The 18294-nt window shown below is 46.1% G+C and overlaps 1 protein-coding gene across 1 annotated transcript in view; it reads right to left on the bottom strand.

The window, feature by feature from the left end:
* Positions 1 to 2888: 2888 nt before the first annotated feature.
* Positions 2889 to 18294, bottom strand: part of PSMB2 (proteasome 20S subunit beta 2) — a 29315-nt gene continuing 13909 nt past the window's right edge. The window contains exons 4-6 of the mRNA XM_083751948.1: positions 7128 to 7290; positions 4248 to 4297; positions 2889 to 3112 (exon numbers count right to left, since the gene is read on the bottom strand). Coding sequence (XP_083608074.1) covers positions 3005 to 3112; positions 4248 to 4297; positions 7128 to 7290 — 321 coding nt within the window. The 3' untranslated portion in view covers positions 2889 to 3004. The remainder of the gene's footprint in view (positions 3113 to 4247; positions 4298 to 7127; positions 7291 to 18294) is intronic.

The following is an 18294-nucleotide window of genomic DNA, read 5'->3' as shown; positions in this document are numbered from 1 at the left end:
CAGGCAGCCTGTTGTCTACTCATAAGCACATCAAGCCTTATACCAAGTCAGATCATTGATCCATCTAGCCCATGATTGTCAGAAGTGACTGACAGCAGCTCACCAGGATATCAGACATCACTAGTTCTTACCTGGAGATGCCTGTGACTTTCTGCTTGCCCTTCTCAAATGAAAGGGTTCTGTTTACACATCTCAAATTCCCATGTGGCTCTTAGCTCTCAGGTTGGCTCCACCCTGTCTTTGGCCAAGTGTCCAATAAGGCTCCTGTCACTTTCTATCAGCCATGCTGGTCCTCTGCTGTATGGGCAGAGAGTTCTCCTCAACCCTGAAGCCACTGGTACATCTCTCAATCAAGAGGTGGGATGACTTTGGCTGCACTCAATGCAACCCAAGCACCACATAAAAACCCATCACAGCTACTCCTAAGAAACTAATTGAACATATGCCCCAGATTCATAAGGAACTAGGCCACTGGCCTAGTATTTGCCCACTCAGATTGGAAGCAGCTTTCCTCATGTTCAGACCGACATCTATTCTACCTACCTGCTTGCCCCAATAAACACTTAAAATACTCCCAGCAGCTGATCTGATAACATGCTTTGGCCAGCCTCCAGGGGGCAGCACTCCATGAAATTGCCAAGACACCCAACTAACCCAATCCACTCTCCCTTCCCTCTCCATCCTGGTTTTATGTATTGCTAAGGTTGCATTTGTTATACTGATTTAAGCAAACAAAAAAACCCAACAAACTGCAATAAACTAATTTTAAGCTGCAATAAAATAATTTCTAAAAATGGGAAAAAACTTTTGTAAAACAACTTGAGCCCAAGCAGGATCATAGGAAGCTGCCTTATAGTGAGTTAAAACAACTCAGCCCACCTACTCCACAACGACTGGATGTAGCTCTTACCCCGCCCTACCTCAAGATTTCACATTTCCCAAGTTTTCCAACATTAATTTGAACCAGCACTGGGGTGGATCTAAATAACAAACCAGTAACTACTGAAATCTTAACACACCATCAGCCCAGTGTAGCAGCTTCTACTATTTTCAGGCTGTTATCCAGCATGTTAAGGGTTAAACAACACCATTGCCATCCCCCTTCCTAGATTTTACACTTCGTTGTGATAAAAGTCTTCCAGGAGCACCTCCTCAGGTTGGGGAGCTGTATGTTTGAATGCTCCCTCTTAGAAAACTAATGAAGTCATCCCTGCATGCAGAAAATCTAGAACAAAGCCTTTCCCCCCGAAGCTGCTTGTACATACTATATATAGGAGTGGTAGGAAACTTGTGCCCCTCCAGGTACTTCTAGACTGCAACTCCCATCAGCCCCAGCCAGGCCAGTTTATCTGGGATAAGGGGAGTTTGTTTTCTGAACCCCTGGCTTACCTGGCAAGTCAGTACACCAAGCCCAAAGGTCTGGAAACGAGGTTTAGGGTCAATCCAAGTAGGCCAAAGTCCCGCAGTCAGGATGCAGTCAAACCTGAAGCACTGTCCCACAGAGGTCCAGGAACACCCAAATCAAGATCCACCAACATGGGCAGTTGAGCAGAAATAGCACCTCAGCTCTGCTTCCCTTTTGTACTTGGCTGCTGATTGTAGCATCTGGGCTTGATGAGGCAGCTGACCCTCACTTGTTCCTACTCCAGCTGAGAAATCACAGCCATCTCCCAGAGCTAGCGAGCCCCACCTGGCCAGCTAGGGAGTTGGGCTGTGGGCCCTTGCCTGCCTCAGCCTCCTGGAGAACTGCTTTCTATACCTCAAAGCCCACCGTGTTCATGGAGACAGGGGCCTCTCTGGCTCTGGGTCCTGTGCACTGACCATCTTCTCTTCATTCTCCACCCCACCCCCGTGAGAACTTCCTACACCAACCTCTCCTTCCCCATCCCCAGCTAGCCCCAGTGTGTCCTAGTGCTGGCTACCATGACCTTCTTCCCCCTCCCCATTGTCCTGCCAGTTCATGACCACTTGAGTCCAATACTGACTTAGGTGGATCAATGGTCTGATGTGGCGCAAGCCAGATTCTTCTTCTTCCTGTTCTCTGAATATGTATCTAGAAGACAGGAAAAGAAGATAAAAAAGGGAGAACCAAGCTCTCAATAATATCCATTTTGAAAACACTGCAAGCCAGCCTTCCCCAACCTGGCATCCTCCAGAGGTTTGGGACCTCAGCATGCTGGCTGGGCCTGATGGGAGTTGTAGTCAAAAACCTATGGAGGGCACTAGGTTGGGGAAGGCTGCTGTAAGGGAGCAACTGAGGAGCATTTTTGCTGACAGTGTTTTCAAAAATGATGTTTTAGGAAACCTAAAAGGAATGCCTGTTCTGGCCAAAACAAGTTGAGCATTAGTAAAAAGTCCTAATATTCCTTTTTTTGGCATCTTGAGATTGGTTCTCTCCCCCCCGTTTTTGTATTTTTCACCTGATGCTGCCCATTTTGTGTGTATGAATATGTATCTGCCTTTTGAGCAACATGGAGCACCATCAACACTTTGGTTTGCATTGGATAAAATATAGTTTTGGAAAAAAGCTTTTCAAAAAGCACATAAGCAAGCCAAGCCTGTGAACTAACACTCTCTCTCTCTCTCTCTCTCTCTCTCTCTCTCTCTCTCTCTCACACACACACACACACACACACCAGTGAGCCAATACAACCTTCTATAGTGGGTGGAGAAAGGAAACTACAATGGAACCTTGCAAAAGAGCCATTTGAATGGCATTTCTCAATGAAACTCATCTGCTGCCAGGTAAAATCCCCAACCTGTGGCTCAAGCCGTGGGCAGACAGCACAGCCAAGACCGGTGATGGGAGGAGGAGATAAAAAGGTACTATTCACTGAAGAGGTATATCGCCCCTCAATTTGTTCATTTCGGAGAGAATGGAGAGAGAATTATAACAGAAGATCTTTATTTGTATTTGCAAAAGTGCAGTAAATGAACTCTGGATTTCAAACAAGTAAAAAACAAAAAAAGCCAAATGGAGGCAGGGAGAGGAAAGTCTGGGCATTTAGGCCTCTGCTGTCAAGAGTGGTATATTAGTCACATCGTGGATGCCATCTTTATCGATGAATCGAGCATTGAATGAAGGCAAGTTCAGGATGAAGCGTTTCTGAAGCTGTGGGAAACAAAGAGTTGTGTTTACGTTAATTTTTTTTAGAAAGTCACCTAAATGTTTGCAAGAACTCTCAGCAGCCCAGCACTGTCTCATTTCCTCTGCGTGAGCAGCTGGCAATAACAAGCACCCAACTAAGAAATCCAAAAAGTTTGAGCAAAATGTTCCCTGTGAAAGTTTACTCCTATTCTTAGGGAGCTATCATCTATTGCGGGGAGAGGCAGAAGTCAGGCAGAGATCACCATGTGATTTGCAATAGATTGCAAGGGTTTTTGGCTTCCAATAATTAAAGCATTAACAAGTAAATAAATAGACATTTTATTACCATAAATCTGTATTTAGGGCCATTAACCCAGAAGGAGGGCAATACCACACGGAACGTCCTCACTCTCAATGAGAAGGGGCAAACAACAGACTTCAGAATAATGGCTCCTGTCCCCATCTTCTCTCCTTCCCCTCAGCCACTCAGGCAAACAACAGGTCTCAAAATTGTCCATTCTCAACCCTTACATGAATGTTACCCGAACGGATTTTTTTTTGCTGGAGGGGTTGGGATCCATGCCATTGCTCACCTTACAATAATCTCTTATCTCTTAGCTTCAGTGCTCCTCACCTGTAAAATATGGGTACTAGTTGCCTGCCTTTGTGCATCTCTTACGTTAAGAGTTGCATGTTAGAATCAATGATCTATATAGTAACTCTAACGCAGATCTGTCGCCCCTGGAAGGTTGTTCAGAAGGAAATGTGGCCCTCAGGCTGATAAAAGTTTTCTTCCTCTAGTAATGATGATACCATTAAATGTATGAATTGGACAAAGAGCAAAACCTCCCCCAAAAGGGGCAGAAGGATGGATTATCAATATTAATTGTGGAAGAACCAGAAATTTAAAATGTCAATAATTCTAAACTTTACTAGCTAACCATGAAGTAAACTAAGAAGGTTGGGGTGGGGAGAGCAAGGAATGCTTATTCGCCACTAACCAATTTCACATCTGGCTGCTCTGTATTTATTTCCCCTTGTGGCAAGAATAATTTTTTTAGCGGGGGAGATGCAGCAGGAGAAGGAAGGGGGAGAGTTAAATCACTGGCCAAACAAAGGCAACCAAACATTAGTCTCCTGGGCAAGGCAGGTCACTCACCTCCTCCAGACATTTCTTGAGAACCTCCAATGCTTCTTCACGGGTGATACCTGCAGGAGGAAAAGAGAGCACCACAGACAGCTTTAATTAGCCGCCAAGTCTCCTGGCCTCCTAAAAATCTCTCTGATGAAGTCCGAACAGCTTTTCAGTTGTGCACAAAGGAACGAAAGGCTCTTTCCCAGCTCTGAGAAAACTCGTTCCACATGTATGAAGGATCACCTGTGGCCCAGCTCCCTTGCCCAACGAGCCGTCAAAAATCGATTTGTTCCACCCTAACGGGAAGCTGGGCAGAATCCTGCCTCCCACGGCCAGGGGCTCAGGCGCTGGAAGAGCTGGGCCACCTCAGCCTTCTTGAGCTTATTACCACATTAAATCAGCTCCATCTGTCCACAGCCAGTTGCAAATCACTCAAAGGAGTGTGTGTGCATGTGCAGGGGGGGGGTCAGGAAGGCTGGGCTTTAAGTGCTACGTTCCCTGTTGGGTACTGATTTTTAACAATGGAAATGGCACGTGTGAGAAGTGCCCCAGCTCTTCTCACACATTAGAAGAAATGGTTTGCCCATGCTTTTGGGTGGGGTGGGCAGGAAAGAGACAGCAAACTGTCAACATGTTAGGCTGGGGGGACATAATTCTGCTGCCACCATTCATGGGGGGTAAGTGGAAGGAGACCCGTTTAAAATGAAATTTTAAGGAAGCAGAGAATCAAAAGGCAGAATTTGCACACGACCTGCTTCTTCAAGGTTGGTCTCCAATCAACAGCTGGTCACAAATATTATTTATTAAATTTGTATCCCACCCTTCTTCCCAAAGGAGCCCAAGGTGGCAAACATCAACATATTAAGACAAGGCAATTTAAAATAAAATAAAAACATATTTTAAAAATCTAAAACATGTAGTGCATCTAAAAAGATAAAAATATTAGCAAATATTTTCAAAGTTTGTCAGAATTTCCATTTTGCCCTCTAAAGTTTGAATACAAAGCTGCCTCTGCTGTCAGAGGAAGTAAGTAATTGTCAGTTGCTGGGAACTGCAGAGGGGAGAGTTGCATTTGCAATCATGTCCCGCTTGCAGGCTTCCCATAAAGACATCTGGCTGGCCGTTGTAAGGACCGGATGCTGGAGCAGATAGGCCTTTGGGCTTGATCCCGCAGGGATCTTCTTATCTTCAAATTCAGATCTGCAGCATGAACTCAAAATTCTAACTCAAAGTTTTGGAATCAGAGTGCATTAAACTTGCTGCCTTTACAGACGTTGGCTATGTAACAACTGTCCACTCTCAAACACATTCCGTGCTACTACAGGTTAACCACTAGCTAAATGGTCATTCTCTTTCCCACTTCAGATGTTGCAGAGATCAATGACAATGATCTCCAGGGCAATCTGTTGGTCTTCAGCGTTGTGCAATTGGGTTTTTTTGTTGGTTTGTTTTAAATGAGAGATTGATTTTGTTTCTTCCAGCTTGAGAAAAAGCTCAAGGGTACAAATGCTTTAAATGAAATAAATGAATAAAGTCAGATACTAAATACCACTGCATGTCAACAATCAAACACTATCAAATACTAAAATCAAACATCTTAAGATATCTAGTGGAAATAAGAAAATATTCAACATCAAAAGTTGTAGTAAAATGGTGTTAAGTTGGGGGAGCAAATTAGTATCAGAACCACTCAAATTCTATTAATTGCCAAGGAGGAGATACTGAAACCCTCATCAAAAGATATTATGTGTTTTTGTGCATCTGCACACTCATTACAGAAGTACCTGATATCTGGATTTTAGAAAATCTGAGCTTCTAGCCCTCATGCAGTTTGGAAATGAATACTGGTAGCATCCATAGAAGACTGAAAATACAGGGAGGGGGCTAGGAAAGGGTTTGGGCAGTTAGGAAGATCCGACCATTGCATCTCTTCCTCCCTCCTTATCAAGACTGATCCAGAGATTTTTGGTGTTCCAGGCAAATTCAAATTTTGCCACTACCTACCGAAACAAATCTCACTGCATGCCTGATCATCAAGTGTCAACAGAAGATCTATAAAATTTCTGTAACTTAACTATCATATGTTGTTGCTGGGGTGATGCTGCAAAGCTGCCCTTCCAACACCAGTGCTGCCACAACTTACTGGGATGGCACTGGGGTGGTGGCAAGGTCAGGACTGTGTGGGCACACTGGCAGGAGCACTAGATTGGCTCCTCCAAAGCTCCAGCACTGGGCTGACCTTGCTACTGCCCTGCATCTTCACCGTTAGTGGGAGCAATGCCGGTGCTAGGAGGACAGCTCTGCACTACCACTCTACTGCACCAGCTGCTCCTATCATATTGTGACCTGATTTTTTAAAAAATACTGTAAGCTGCTCTGTGACACCCATATGAAGGGTAATATTTCAGCAACAGCAACAACACATCATCCCCCAGATTCTTGGACACCAGAAATCTGGTTACAATCTGCATTTGAGCTACGAGCTGAAAAAGCAAATAAATCTCTCTTTCCTCAGGGTGCTTCCCTAGCTAAGGCAGGCTGCCTCATTTGCCTGTACCACCAAGGATGGCCATGCTGCGAGTGATGAGGTTCCTATTATAGTGGGGGGGGGGCATGGGTTAAATCCAGACTAACTTAGTTGTTCCTTACTCCCACTGATATCTGGAGGGACTTCGGTTTGTCATAACTAATTTTTCATATTGACTGTATTGATTATAAAGCTGTTGTCTCCAATGGTATTTCGTGATATGACCAAACGGTGTTTGATTATATGGTATGTAACTTGCTGCATCTTATATTGGGTACACAGTTTTGTGAAAGCTACGCCCTAAAAGGCAGCCTAGAAATACAACCATGGGTGGGTATACTACCAACCCCAATAATTTACGATTTTGGTGTGCTTACCTGGTCTATAGTAGCGATCAAGGATGCTGAGCGTCAGGAAAGCCCCATAACCGTGGGCTGCAAAGGGAGCTTTAGCCAAAGAGGCCAGGTAATCCATGTAGTAAAGGGCAGGCCCATCTTGTTCATCAAAGCCTGCCAGCAGGAGGTTGACATGATAAGGAGTCTGTAAAAGAAGCAAAAGAAGCTGTTAGAACACTCATCTGGATATCATAGAATGACTTCTCAATATTCTGCATTTTTTCAAAGCACAAAAGGGAGTGCCACAAAGGGCTAACTATATTGTCACCAAACTGTGTTTATGATGTTATTCAACTCTCTGCAGTCATCAGATCAAACATTTATGAATGTGAACTAGTCATTGGTTTTAGTTTTTTTAAAACAACAACGTATAAAGATGAATACATTAGCTAAGTGCGCTGTGTCAAGAGTAACATCACAGGCAAAAGAGCTGCAAACACCACAGCGTCGTCTTCAATTGCTCCCCCCACAGAATGCAACCATATTTTCTGTTGTACATGATTTAGAAACTAAGGCATTAAGTAATACAAAACTATTAAATCAAATAAAATCAAGGACAAGACCTCTGCCGACAACTACAAACCGCTGTTGAGCTGTCACAGAGAAAGTTTGTGGGCCCCACCCAGCACAAATCGTCCAGGTCAGTTCTTAAGTACCGTCTTAAGACAAAATTGGAGCAGTAGACAGAGATATATAAAATAAAAGGGATCAATTTAATTGCTTTAGAATTCAGGAACATAGCAGGTAAGTAATAATGATTCAGGCTTTTCCTATTCAAACTGTGTTTTTATTCTGTGTTCTACCGTGCAATATATATGAAAGCATGGTTTATAAATATTCAAATAAATAAATAGAGGGAAAGAATGACTGGGATTCACTTTCAATATGTCAAATCACAGCTTTTGATTATTCTGTTCTAGTTCTGGTTCCCACTCTGCACACTACCAGATGGATGCTTATAAAAGTATCAGGAAGGAAACCTCCATACAAGCAAAGGAATTTTTTAAAAGAAGAACACGGAAGAATGTCAGAAGGGTTTCCGAGATTGCAAGTTGCTCCCCAGCTCCAGCAACATTGATTTAATTAGCCCATGTTAACACTCCTTATTTACGCCGAAGCATGTTGCACATACAGAAGCTGGCAAATCAAAGCTACCTCGTAATTGGAGAGTCGGGTTCCGGGCACAAACGTGGCTTCTAAACACCGACTTCTACCCGAGTCTGTGTCAGATGTCAAAGCATACATACATAAATGATGTGCAAACTAATTAGACCCGGACAGCTGTGCAGCACTTTTCTTGGGAATGCTTTTTTGACACAGGCAACTACAGAAGACATTTCAAGCCCCTTGCTTTAAAAAGTCACATTCCCTCTTCCCTTACTTTTGGTTTTTTTTGGGGGGGGGGCAGCTGTGAGTGTATGCAGGGAACTACACACTGCAAGAGAGAGATCAGTCACTGAATGTAGTGGCATCACACTCCAAATACAAGCTCAATTTACCCAAGGTCCTGCTATTAGGCTGTCTGCCTTTCCACGGACTCACTGTTAAGGCACAAATGCGTCAGTCACTCCTGAATGATGTGCTGGGACACACGAACAACACTTGCAAGAAAACCTAACTTGCTGCTAGGTAAAGTTAGTTGCTACGGACACAAGAAGAGTGATGGATGAGGCACATGGCTCATCTAGTCCAGCATCCTGTTCTCATGGGGGTTAACTGGATGCTTGTGAGAAGCCTGCAAACACGACCTGAGCACAACATTGTCCCCCTGCAACTGGTGTTCAGAGAGAGACTGCCTCAAGCAGTAGATGGAGCGCAATACACAACAATTATGGCTAGTAGACGCTGATATCCTCCATGAATTTGCCTCATCCTCTTTTAAAACCATCTAAGAACAGGAGGGCGGGGGGCATCTCCAGGTCATAATGTGTCATACACTTGATTGTAGTTCCAACCTTTCTCCTCAAAGGTTCTGTTCAGGTCGCACATAAAGCTCTGTTGTGCACCAATAGTGCCCAAAGTCTTGCAAAGAGCAAAATCAGCATGCTGTCTTTATAAAATGGAAGGAAACACACCACTGCATTTACCCAGAAACGAAGTGCAGATAAATAGAAGCAGTTTCATCAAGGATCCAACAAGCACAAAGTACTGAGACATTGAGACAGGGCAACCGGCGACATCTCTGTAGGATTTGACACCACAGCCAGGCCTCCCTTTCCTGGGCGTGGAGGAGGAACTGTGGTATGATCTTTGACTCATTTGGTACACACAATTACCCTGTGAGATGGGCCCAGCCAAGACCACAGCTGCTCCAGCAAGTGTTGTGATGGAGCATGAATTTGAACGTACATTAAGTACAGTCGTCACCTATCTATGGGCACCTTGCACAAAACATTCCAAGGCTTACGTGGATTTTAGACTCAAGGTAGGCAACCTGTTGTGGATGACAACTCCCATCACCACATCAGCTACCCCCGTTGCACTCCCCCCACAATAAAACATTGTTTTTTTCGCTTCTTTTCTGAAAGTACACTTCAGAAAGTTCAGCTTAAGGGAAGGCTGGTTAGGAAGAGTCAAACAAGAGTGCATAAAAAGCAACAACAATGCCAACTTGGAGGAGTGGGATTCTTGCCTCTCTACTGCTGGATTTAAAATAACTGCAGTGATTAGGAAGAGCGTGAAATCCTTCAGAATTTACAGCTGAAGGGAAGAGTGGTGACAACCACACCAAAACGTGCGCGCACACACAACACAAAATCAGCAATGAGAGGTTGGAGCGGGAGTGGCGGTGTGACATCTGGCGGAAGCCAAAGTCGCCATGGAGGGGAGGGGGACGCAGTGGGCGCGAGGAAGGCATCCTACTAAGCGTGGACAACGAGAGAGGAACTGACAGCCTCTCTTTGGACCCAGGCCAGGCAGTGCCACCTATAATTAAATGTATCTTCGTACGGAGCAGCACTTTAACGGGGAAGTGTATAAATGCCTGCCTGCGGGTGGAGGGAGAGAAGCTTTCATTCTGTGCACAAACACAGCAGTCTTTGCATTCCCAGAAGGTGAAGGGGAGGGGGGCGGCAACAAGAGGATCAAGAAACCTTGTTCTGTATCATGTAAAATTGCAGCATTATGTCCTAGAGCTCCTTTGGCCCTTGGAAGCACCTTTCTGGTTTGAGGCCAGGAGCCCCACAGCCCCACAGCCCTGGACTTTGTTTCCCTGTGCTCAAAGCGGGAACTGAACTCAGTTGAGGAACCCTTCATTTTGAGATGAAGTGAGATGAAGTGTTTGCTTTATGGTGGCCCACTGCTACATGCAAAGGCATCAAGTGACTGCACGTGCTGAAGAAGGCAACAGTGTCCTGTGACCAACAGCGGCCAGCCAGGCACCTCCATGTTCTGTGAGCCTCCAGGGGCAAGAGCCTTTCCCTTTGACTTGCCCTCCAGCCAACTAGCATTCAGAGCTACACAGCCTCCAATCTGGAGGTGCAGATAAGCTGTCATGGGACAAGCACAGGGTGAAATGCATCCCTTAGAATTCATGGAGTTGTATCTTATGCTAGCTTTACTCAGAGTAGACCTGCTGAAGCTAATGGACATTTAGGTCTAAGTCAATGTCAATGGGTCTCCTCTGCTGCGGGAGACTGATCAAATCCAGTAGAGTTTAGTTTCTCTGTCTGGTTCTTGAGACCCTCTCAGGTTCACACCCCTCAACCATTCTGCTTTGCATCCTCCATTAGCTTGACTGGAAATGGGTCCTTGAAATTTTGATGCCTCTTGCTTGCCTGGATGGAGTCCAGGGAGGTTGTATACAAACTAGCCTACTGTATAAAATTTATGTTTGTTGCTCCGCTCACTTTTGCCTCTGGCCCCCTCTTGCCAATTCCAAGGTAAACAGCAGGCTGAAAATGGTTCCTTACCCCACTTCACTCCTCTGAGCTTGTAGTGGGAAGAAACAATTGTGGTTTGTTTCACTCCCAACAAACTGATTTGTAGCCAAGGCTTATTCTTGGCTTACTGATTATGGTTAGTCATGAGATGCTAGTTGGGCCACAGTAGGGTAATGAAGTGTAACATGATCACACTGCAGCAAAAATTCCCAATTTCACATATATAAACACTGACAGGGTTTAAAGTAGCAACTAATCTGAAAACTGATTTGGAGGTCATGGTGGATAGCTCAACAGAAAATATGAAGTGTCAGTCCTTTAATTTGAATGTCACATTTTTCTTCACTTATAAAAGAGAGCTACATTTGGATCCCTTCCAATCGGGATTCAGGCCTCATCATGGGACTGAAACTGCCTTGGTCGCGCTGGTCGATGATCTCCGGTGGGCTAGGGACAAAGGGGAGAGCTGTTTCCTAGTTCTGCTGGATCTCTCAGTGGCTTTTGATATCATCAACCATAACACCCTCCTGGAACGGCTAGAGGGGCAGGGAGCTGGGGGCACCATTATACAGTGGTCCCGCTCCTTCCTCCTGGGCCATGTTCAGAAAGTGGTGTGGGGGGTGAGTGAATCCAGGAAGATTGTTATTTCAGGGCTCTACCATCGCCATCGATCCCCGGCATTGAATGTGTTGGCCTAGTGTGGGGCTCCGAGGAGAGCTTGGCTGTCTGGCTGGTGTACCAGCCACCTAGCGCACCAGCAGCCACCCTGTCAGGCCTGCTGTAGGCGGTGGCCGGCTGGGCCTTGGAGTTCCCTAACCGATTGGTATTGGGGGACTTCAACATCCATGCTGATGCCACTCCCTCCTCACAGGCTCTGGACCTGGTGTCTTCCATGGCGACACTAGGGCTCTCCCAGTTTGTTTCAGGCCCCACACATCAAGCAGGCCACATGCTGGATTTGATCTTTGGCGTCAGTATAGATGTGATCATGTTTCCTTCGATGAAGGTGCCATGGTCTGATCACTACGCTCTGAAAGCCAGGATTGACGTTCCACCCCCACCCTGCTTAGGTGGCGAGCCGATTTGGGCTCGCCCGCAGAGGCTGATGGACTCTGATAGATTTCGTCAAGCCTTGCGGGACCTTTCTCCCCCTGGCGACTCATTGACTGAGCTTGTTGAGGGCTGGAATACCCAGCTCCTGGCAGCCATGAATGAGATCGCACCTAAGCGCCCTCTGCGACCCCGTAGAAACTGGGCTCCCTGGTTTACAGAGGAGCTCCGGGAAATGAAGCGGGACCTCAGACGGCTAGAGTGAGTATGGCGGGGTGCCCGTGATGAAGAACATCTTATAGGGTTTTTATGAAAATCTACGAGATGGCAGTGAAGGCCGCTATGAAGTCCTACTTCTCAGCCTCCATTGCATCCGCTAGCTCACGCCCGGTGCAATTATTTAGTATAATTCGGTCTTTAACATCCCTCGAAGGACAGCCAAATTTAAATAACAATTTGACACACAGCTGTGAGGCATTTGCGAACTTTTTTGCGGAGAAGGTCCTGTTGCTCCGCCATGACCTCCCTGCCAATCTGGATACAATAAAGGAACTGGAGGCCCCTCGACTGTCCTCGGGTCCAGTATTGGACCACTTTGACCGGATATCCCCAGCCGATGTGGACAGACTCCTCCGAGCTGGAAAGCCCACCACTTGTCCTCTTGACCCGTGCCCGTCCTGGCTGATTAGAACGTGTCCAGACGAGGTGCGGTCCCCCCTGGGGGATATAATCAATTTGTCCCTTGGCACCGGGACATTCCCAGGGGAACTGAAGGAGGCAGTGGTGCACCCGCTTTTAAAGAAAACATCATTAGATCCCTTAGATCTATCCAATTACTGCCCGGTTTCGAATCTTCCATTCCTGGGTAAGGTGATTGAGAGAGCGGTTGCTGAACAGCTTGGTAGGTTTCTGGATGAAACATCGGCTCTGGATCCATTCCAGTCCGGCTTCTGTGCTGGTCATGGGACCGAGACGGCTCTAGTCGCCCTAACAGATGATCTCCGCAGGCAGCTGGATCGAGGCAGGTCGGGGCTGCTGATTCTTCTAGACCTGTCAGCAGCCTTCGACATGGTCGATCACGAACTCCTGGACCACCGCCTTGCCGACGTGGGGATCCAGGGCATAGTCCTTCAATGGCTGAGCTCATTTCTCTCTGGTTGGGGACAGAGGGTGGCGCTTGGGGGGGAATTGTCATCCCGCCACTCCTTGGTGTGTGGAGTGCCCCAGGGTGCGATACTCTCCCTGATGCTTTTTAACATCTTTATGCGCCCCCTCGCCCAGCTTGTCCGGAGTTTTGGGCTGGGCTGCCATCAGTATGCTGACGCCCAACTCTATCTGTTGATGGATGGCCATTCTGACTCGGCCCCAGACACACTGATCAGATGCTTGGAAGCTGTGGCTGGATGGTTACGTGGGAGCCGGTTGAAGTTAAATCCTTCGAAGACAGAGGTCCTCTGGCTGGGACGGGACGATATGGGATTGAGGGGGCAACTCCCATCTCTTGCGGGGGTGCAATTAGTGCCAGCACCGTCCGTTAAGAGTTTGGGTGTAATCTTCGATACCTCCCTCTCCATGGAGGCGCAGATTGCAGCTATAACAAAGGTGGCATTTTTTCATCTCCGCCAAGCTAAGCAGTTGGCTCCTTACCTCTCTCGCCCTGACCTAGCCACTGTGATCCACGTGACGGTCACCTCCAGACTGGATTACTGTAACTCGCTCTACGTGGGGCTGCTCTTGAGACTGACCCAGAAACTCCAGCGAGTGCAGAATGCTGCAGCGAGACTCCTTACGGGGTCTTCGCTGCGAGATCACATTCATGCGGTGCTATATCAGCTGCACTGGCTCCCGGTGGAGTACAGGATCAGGTTTAAGGTGCTGGTTTTAACCTTTAAAGCCCTATACAGCCTAGGACCCTCTTACCTATGGGACCGCCTCTCCTGGTATGCCCCACAGAGGAACTTACAGTCTTCAAATAAAAACATCTTGAAGGTCCCAGGCCACAGAGAGGTTAGGCTGACCTCAACTAGAGCCAGGGCTTTTTCGGCTGCGGCTCCAACCTGGTGGAACACTCTGTCACAAGAGAGAAGGGCCCTGCAGGACTTGACATCTTTCCGCAGGGCCTGCAAGACAGAGCTGTTCCACCAGGCCTTTGGTCAGGGCGCAGCCTGACTCCCTCCTTGGCAATCTTTACAAAACTTTAGTTTATGGTTGCCATCAATTTTGATTTCAATTAATTTTTATAATGTTTTTATAATGTTGCACTGTTTTAGTGTTGTTATCCGCCCTGAGCCCGGCTTCAGCCGGGGGGCGGGATATAAATAAAATTTATTTTTATTATTATTATTCAGACCCCTGGGCTCTCACTTGTGGGGTGCCTCAGGGTTCTGTCCTCTCCCCCATGCTTTTCCACATCTACATGCAGCCGCTGGGAGAGATCATCAGGGGGTTTGGGTTGGGTGTTCATCAATATGCAGATGATACCCAGCTCTACCTCTCTTTCAAATCAAAGAAGATTTAGATCTCTTTGTATCTCATCATTGACAGACCTGCCCTCCACAAATTTGTTTAACCCCCTTTTAAATGTGCAACCACATCATGTGGCAGTGAATTCTGGGCTATAAGGAAGAGCTGCGGAAAACTACCTCCTTTTGCCATGCCAGAACCTTTAAGCCCAGGGTGGGGAACCTTTCACAGCCTGAGGGCCACATTTCCTCCTGGGCAACCTTATGAGGGCCACCCAGTGGTGGGCAGGAACAGAGGCAAAAGTCAGCAGAGTAACAAGTATAAATGCTATCTTTGTATAGTAGCCAACACATCCCTCTCTATCCTCCATTTAGACAAGCAACAGGTGTTATCAGGGTTCAAGGACACATTCCAGCTAGGCAAAAAGAAAGACAGGGTACAATGCAGGGCCAGGGAAAAGTGCAGCCTGGGACAGTTGCAGGCAGCAGACAAAGAGACCTGGAGGGCTGCCTTTGGCCCGAGGCCGGAAATCCCATTCCCTTGCTGCATCTGACCAATTTCACCAGATGACCCTAAACTGTAGAATGAGAGAGGGTGAAACCATTTTCTGTCCATAGCACACATTGCCTGGTAAGCCTCTCTCATGCCCTTCCTTTTTAATCATTTCTCTCATTTTTTCTTTCAAACTAAAAAAGAAAAAGAAAAAAAAGCCACAAACACTTTGGATTTTCCTCGCTGGGAATGTGCTCCAATCTGCCGAACATTCCCACTCCCTGGCATCAGCTCCAGATTGCTCTCTGTTCTTCTCATTAGAGCAGCAGTTGCCCGCTGTAATTAAAACCACTTCCAAATTTAATGACTTAAGCAGCAACATGACACAGATGCCTTATTATACCAGATAGTTAACACAGTATTCATTTTCCCAGCCAATTTCACTTGCTAATCTAAAACATTGCCACTACCTTATAATCAAGGTCTGCAAGGGGGCACGCAATGGTGCCGTCAGGGCAGGACTTTGGGGCTGTTGTCCAGGGCCCCCCCCACTCAGTAGAATGAGCAGGAGGGTTCCCCAAATGCAGCAGGGCTGGCTTACCATATTTTGAAGTAATATACATTACGATCTAAAGAGGGGGCCCCCATAAGACCATTAAGTCCAGGTTTATGGGTACCTCAAACTTTTCCCAAATGGGTTATCCCAAACACCTGTTTGCCCCATCCAAACCATGGGCAGCCAATGTCATTTTCACAGTGCAGTAACACAACCACAGGACCCTGCAGCACCGTGGGTTGTGTTATAATGGCAGGCTCATCGCAGTGCAGCCTTGGTCAGGTGTTGGAGGTTTTTTTAAATAGGCTCCTACTCCCAAAGCTTAATGTTCTATTCAACAGCTTCATATTATTCAGCAGCAGGAACATGAGAAGCTGCCACATACAGAGTCATAGTATTAATCCTAGCTCAGTATTGTGTACATCCGTGGTTCTCAAAGGGTGTGGCACACTACCAATGGTGAGGTAGGAGAGGATGGCAAGTGTGGCAGGAAGATTCAAGGACAGTCAAAGAAACATTTAAGCATTTCAGTGTAGTATAGTACAGTATAGTACAGTATAGTATCTATATATATATTTGCAGAATATGAATATTTTGGGAACAATTCATGTTTGCATGTAACTGCTTTGCTTTATACCTTCTGGATGTCTGGTGAGCATATTATAAAGTATTTGATTTATATATCAGTCTTCATCACAAAATCTCAGGGAGGTTCACAAGATAAAAATACGAAGTAAAAAGCACAAATAAACAAGGTAAAAGCACAAATGGTTAAAACAGAAACAACAAAATAATAACCCCTCTCACATTTAAAAAGCTATAGAATGTTAATCAGCCAAAGGTCTGGTTGAAGAGAAATGTTTTCACCTGGCACCCAAAGATTTATAATGAAGGTATCAGACAAACTTCCTCATAGTAGATGTGTTCTATGTTATAAATCAAGCACTGCTAGTTGTAGTTTATTTCTGTTTCCCAAGGTATTTCTTACCAATTAAAAAAATGGTGTGGCACAAGCAAATTTTTATTCTGAAAGTGTGGCCCAGAGAAAAAGGTTTGAGAACCACTGGTCCACAATCAAGGGTGGGAAATCTGTGGTCCTCCAGATGTTGCTGGACTACAACTCCCATTATGCTCTCGGGGCCGACAGGCATTGAAATCCAACATCTGGAGGGCTCCACGTCTCCCCACCCTTCTCCATCTACACTGAAAGACAGCAGTTCTTCAGGGTTTCAGACCGGAGTCTTTCCAGTCGTACCTGATCCTGGGACGCCTGCCGGCAAAGCAGCCGTTTTACCACTGAGCTGCGGCCCCTCCCCATTTCCCAACTTCTGCGTGCAGCTTTGCTTCTTGGCAAACTCAACCCTGCAGGGCCAAAATGGCTCCAGGTTTCACAGAACAAAAGCAGCTGTGTTCATATTTTTAAATATTAGTGCGTGTTATTTAAAGGAGCTATCAACTGAGCCCAACCTAGGAGACAAATTCTAACCCAGCCCCCAGATTTGGTGATTTTATGCCTGCAGGAATTGGAAGCGTAACATGTGCCTCCCCCTCCCCAAGAGGCAAACACTGCTAGGGTTTATACAGCCCCACGTCATCAGAGACCCCATATCTTCTGGGGCCCATCTCTTTCGACTTGTGCACAAAGGGAGAAAATAGGACATTGCCCTTCTGACTGCTGAGCCCTGAGGACAAGCGTTTGTGAGCCCATTTTAAAATGTCTTCTGATTAGAATCACACGATTAGAGAGGGGTCTGGTTAGCAGCAGGAAAAAGGGGGGAAGGGGAGAACAGGGTGTCATTGATCTATGGCAGCTAGCAGAGCCAGCAATGCCACTGGATGGAATAGGCCTGCCCACCCAGAACAGTAGCCACTGCTCTTTCATCCTAGAGAGTCAGATGTGTGCATACTCTGCGTGTGCGCACACACCATAACAGCGTTTATACAAACCTTTCCCACTGTTGTTTCAGAGAGCTTTTTGGCACACACTGTCACTATATGATTATTTGGCTCAAGAATTGTAGAGATGGAAGGGACCCCGAGGGTCATCTAGTCCAATCCCCTGTAATGCAGGAATCACAACTAGATCATACATGGCAGGTAGCCATCCAACCTCTGCGGAAAGAGAGTTCACCACCTCTTGTGGGAGTCTGTTCCATTGTCGAACAGCTCTTACTTTCGGAATGTTTAATCGGAATATCCTTTCTTGCAGCAATTTTCTGCTTAGGGGGGCCATATTTGTTTGATTAAAACTTTGTTTTATCCATTTGCAATTGCTGTATTATATTATTATTATTATTATTATTATTATTATTATTATTACCCCACCCATCTGGCTGGGTTTCCCCAACCACTCTGGGCAGCTCCCAAAAGAATTAAAAGCACAATAAACCACCAAACATTAAAAACTTCCCTAAACAGTCTTCTAAAAGTCAGACAGTTGTTTATTTCTTTGACATCTATGGGAGGGCGTTCCACTGGGCGGGCACCGCTACCAAGAAGGCCCTCTGCATGTAGAGGTGATAAGATGGAAGCAAGCACTTCCTAAACTACAAGAGGAAATGGCTACAATAACTGTTTGCCACCCCATACTGAAAGAACAGAATAAGAAAAGCAGCCCAGAAATGAAAGCATGTTCCTCAAAGTGACCAGGAGATGCTCACTCTGGTGCCAAGAGCTGCAGAGTCCCATTGAAAGACTGTTTGCTTTT

Source organism: Podarcis gaigeae (assembly GCF_964106915.1).
Source record: "Podarcis gaigeae genome assembly, chromosome: 8".
In the NCBI taxonomy this organism is placed as follows: Eukaryota; Metazoa; Chordata; class Lepidosauria; order Squamata; family Lacertidae; genus Podarcis; species Podarcis gaigeae.
Note: the sequence above shows the minus strand (reverse complement) of the source record. Positions and strands in the feature narration are given on the sequence as shown.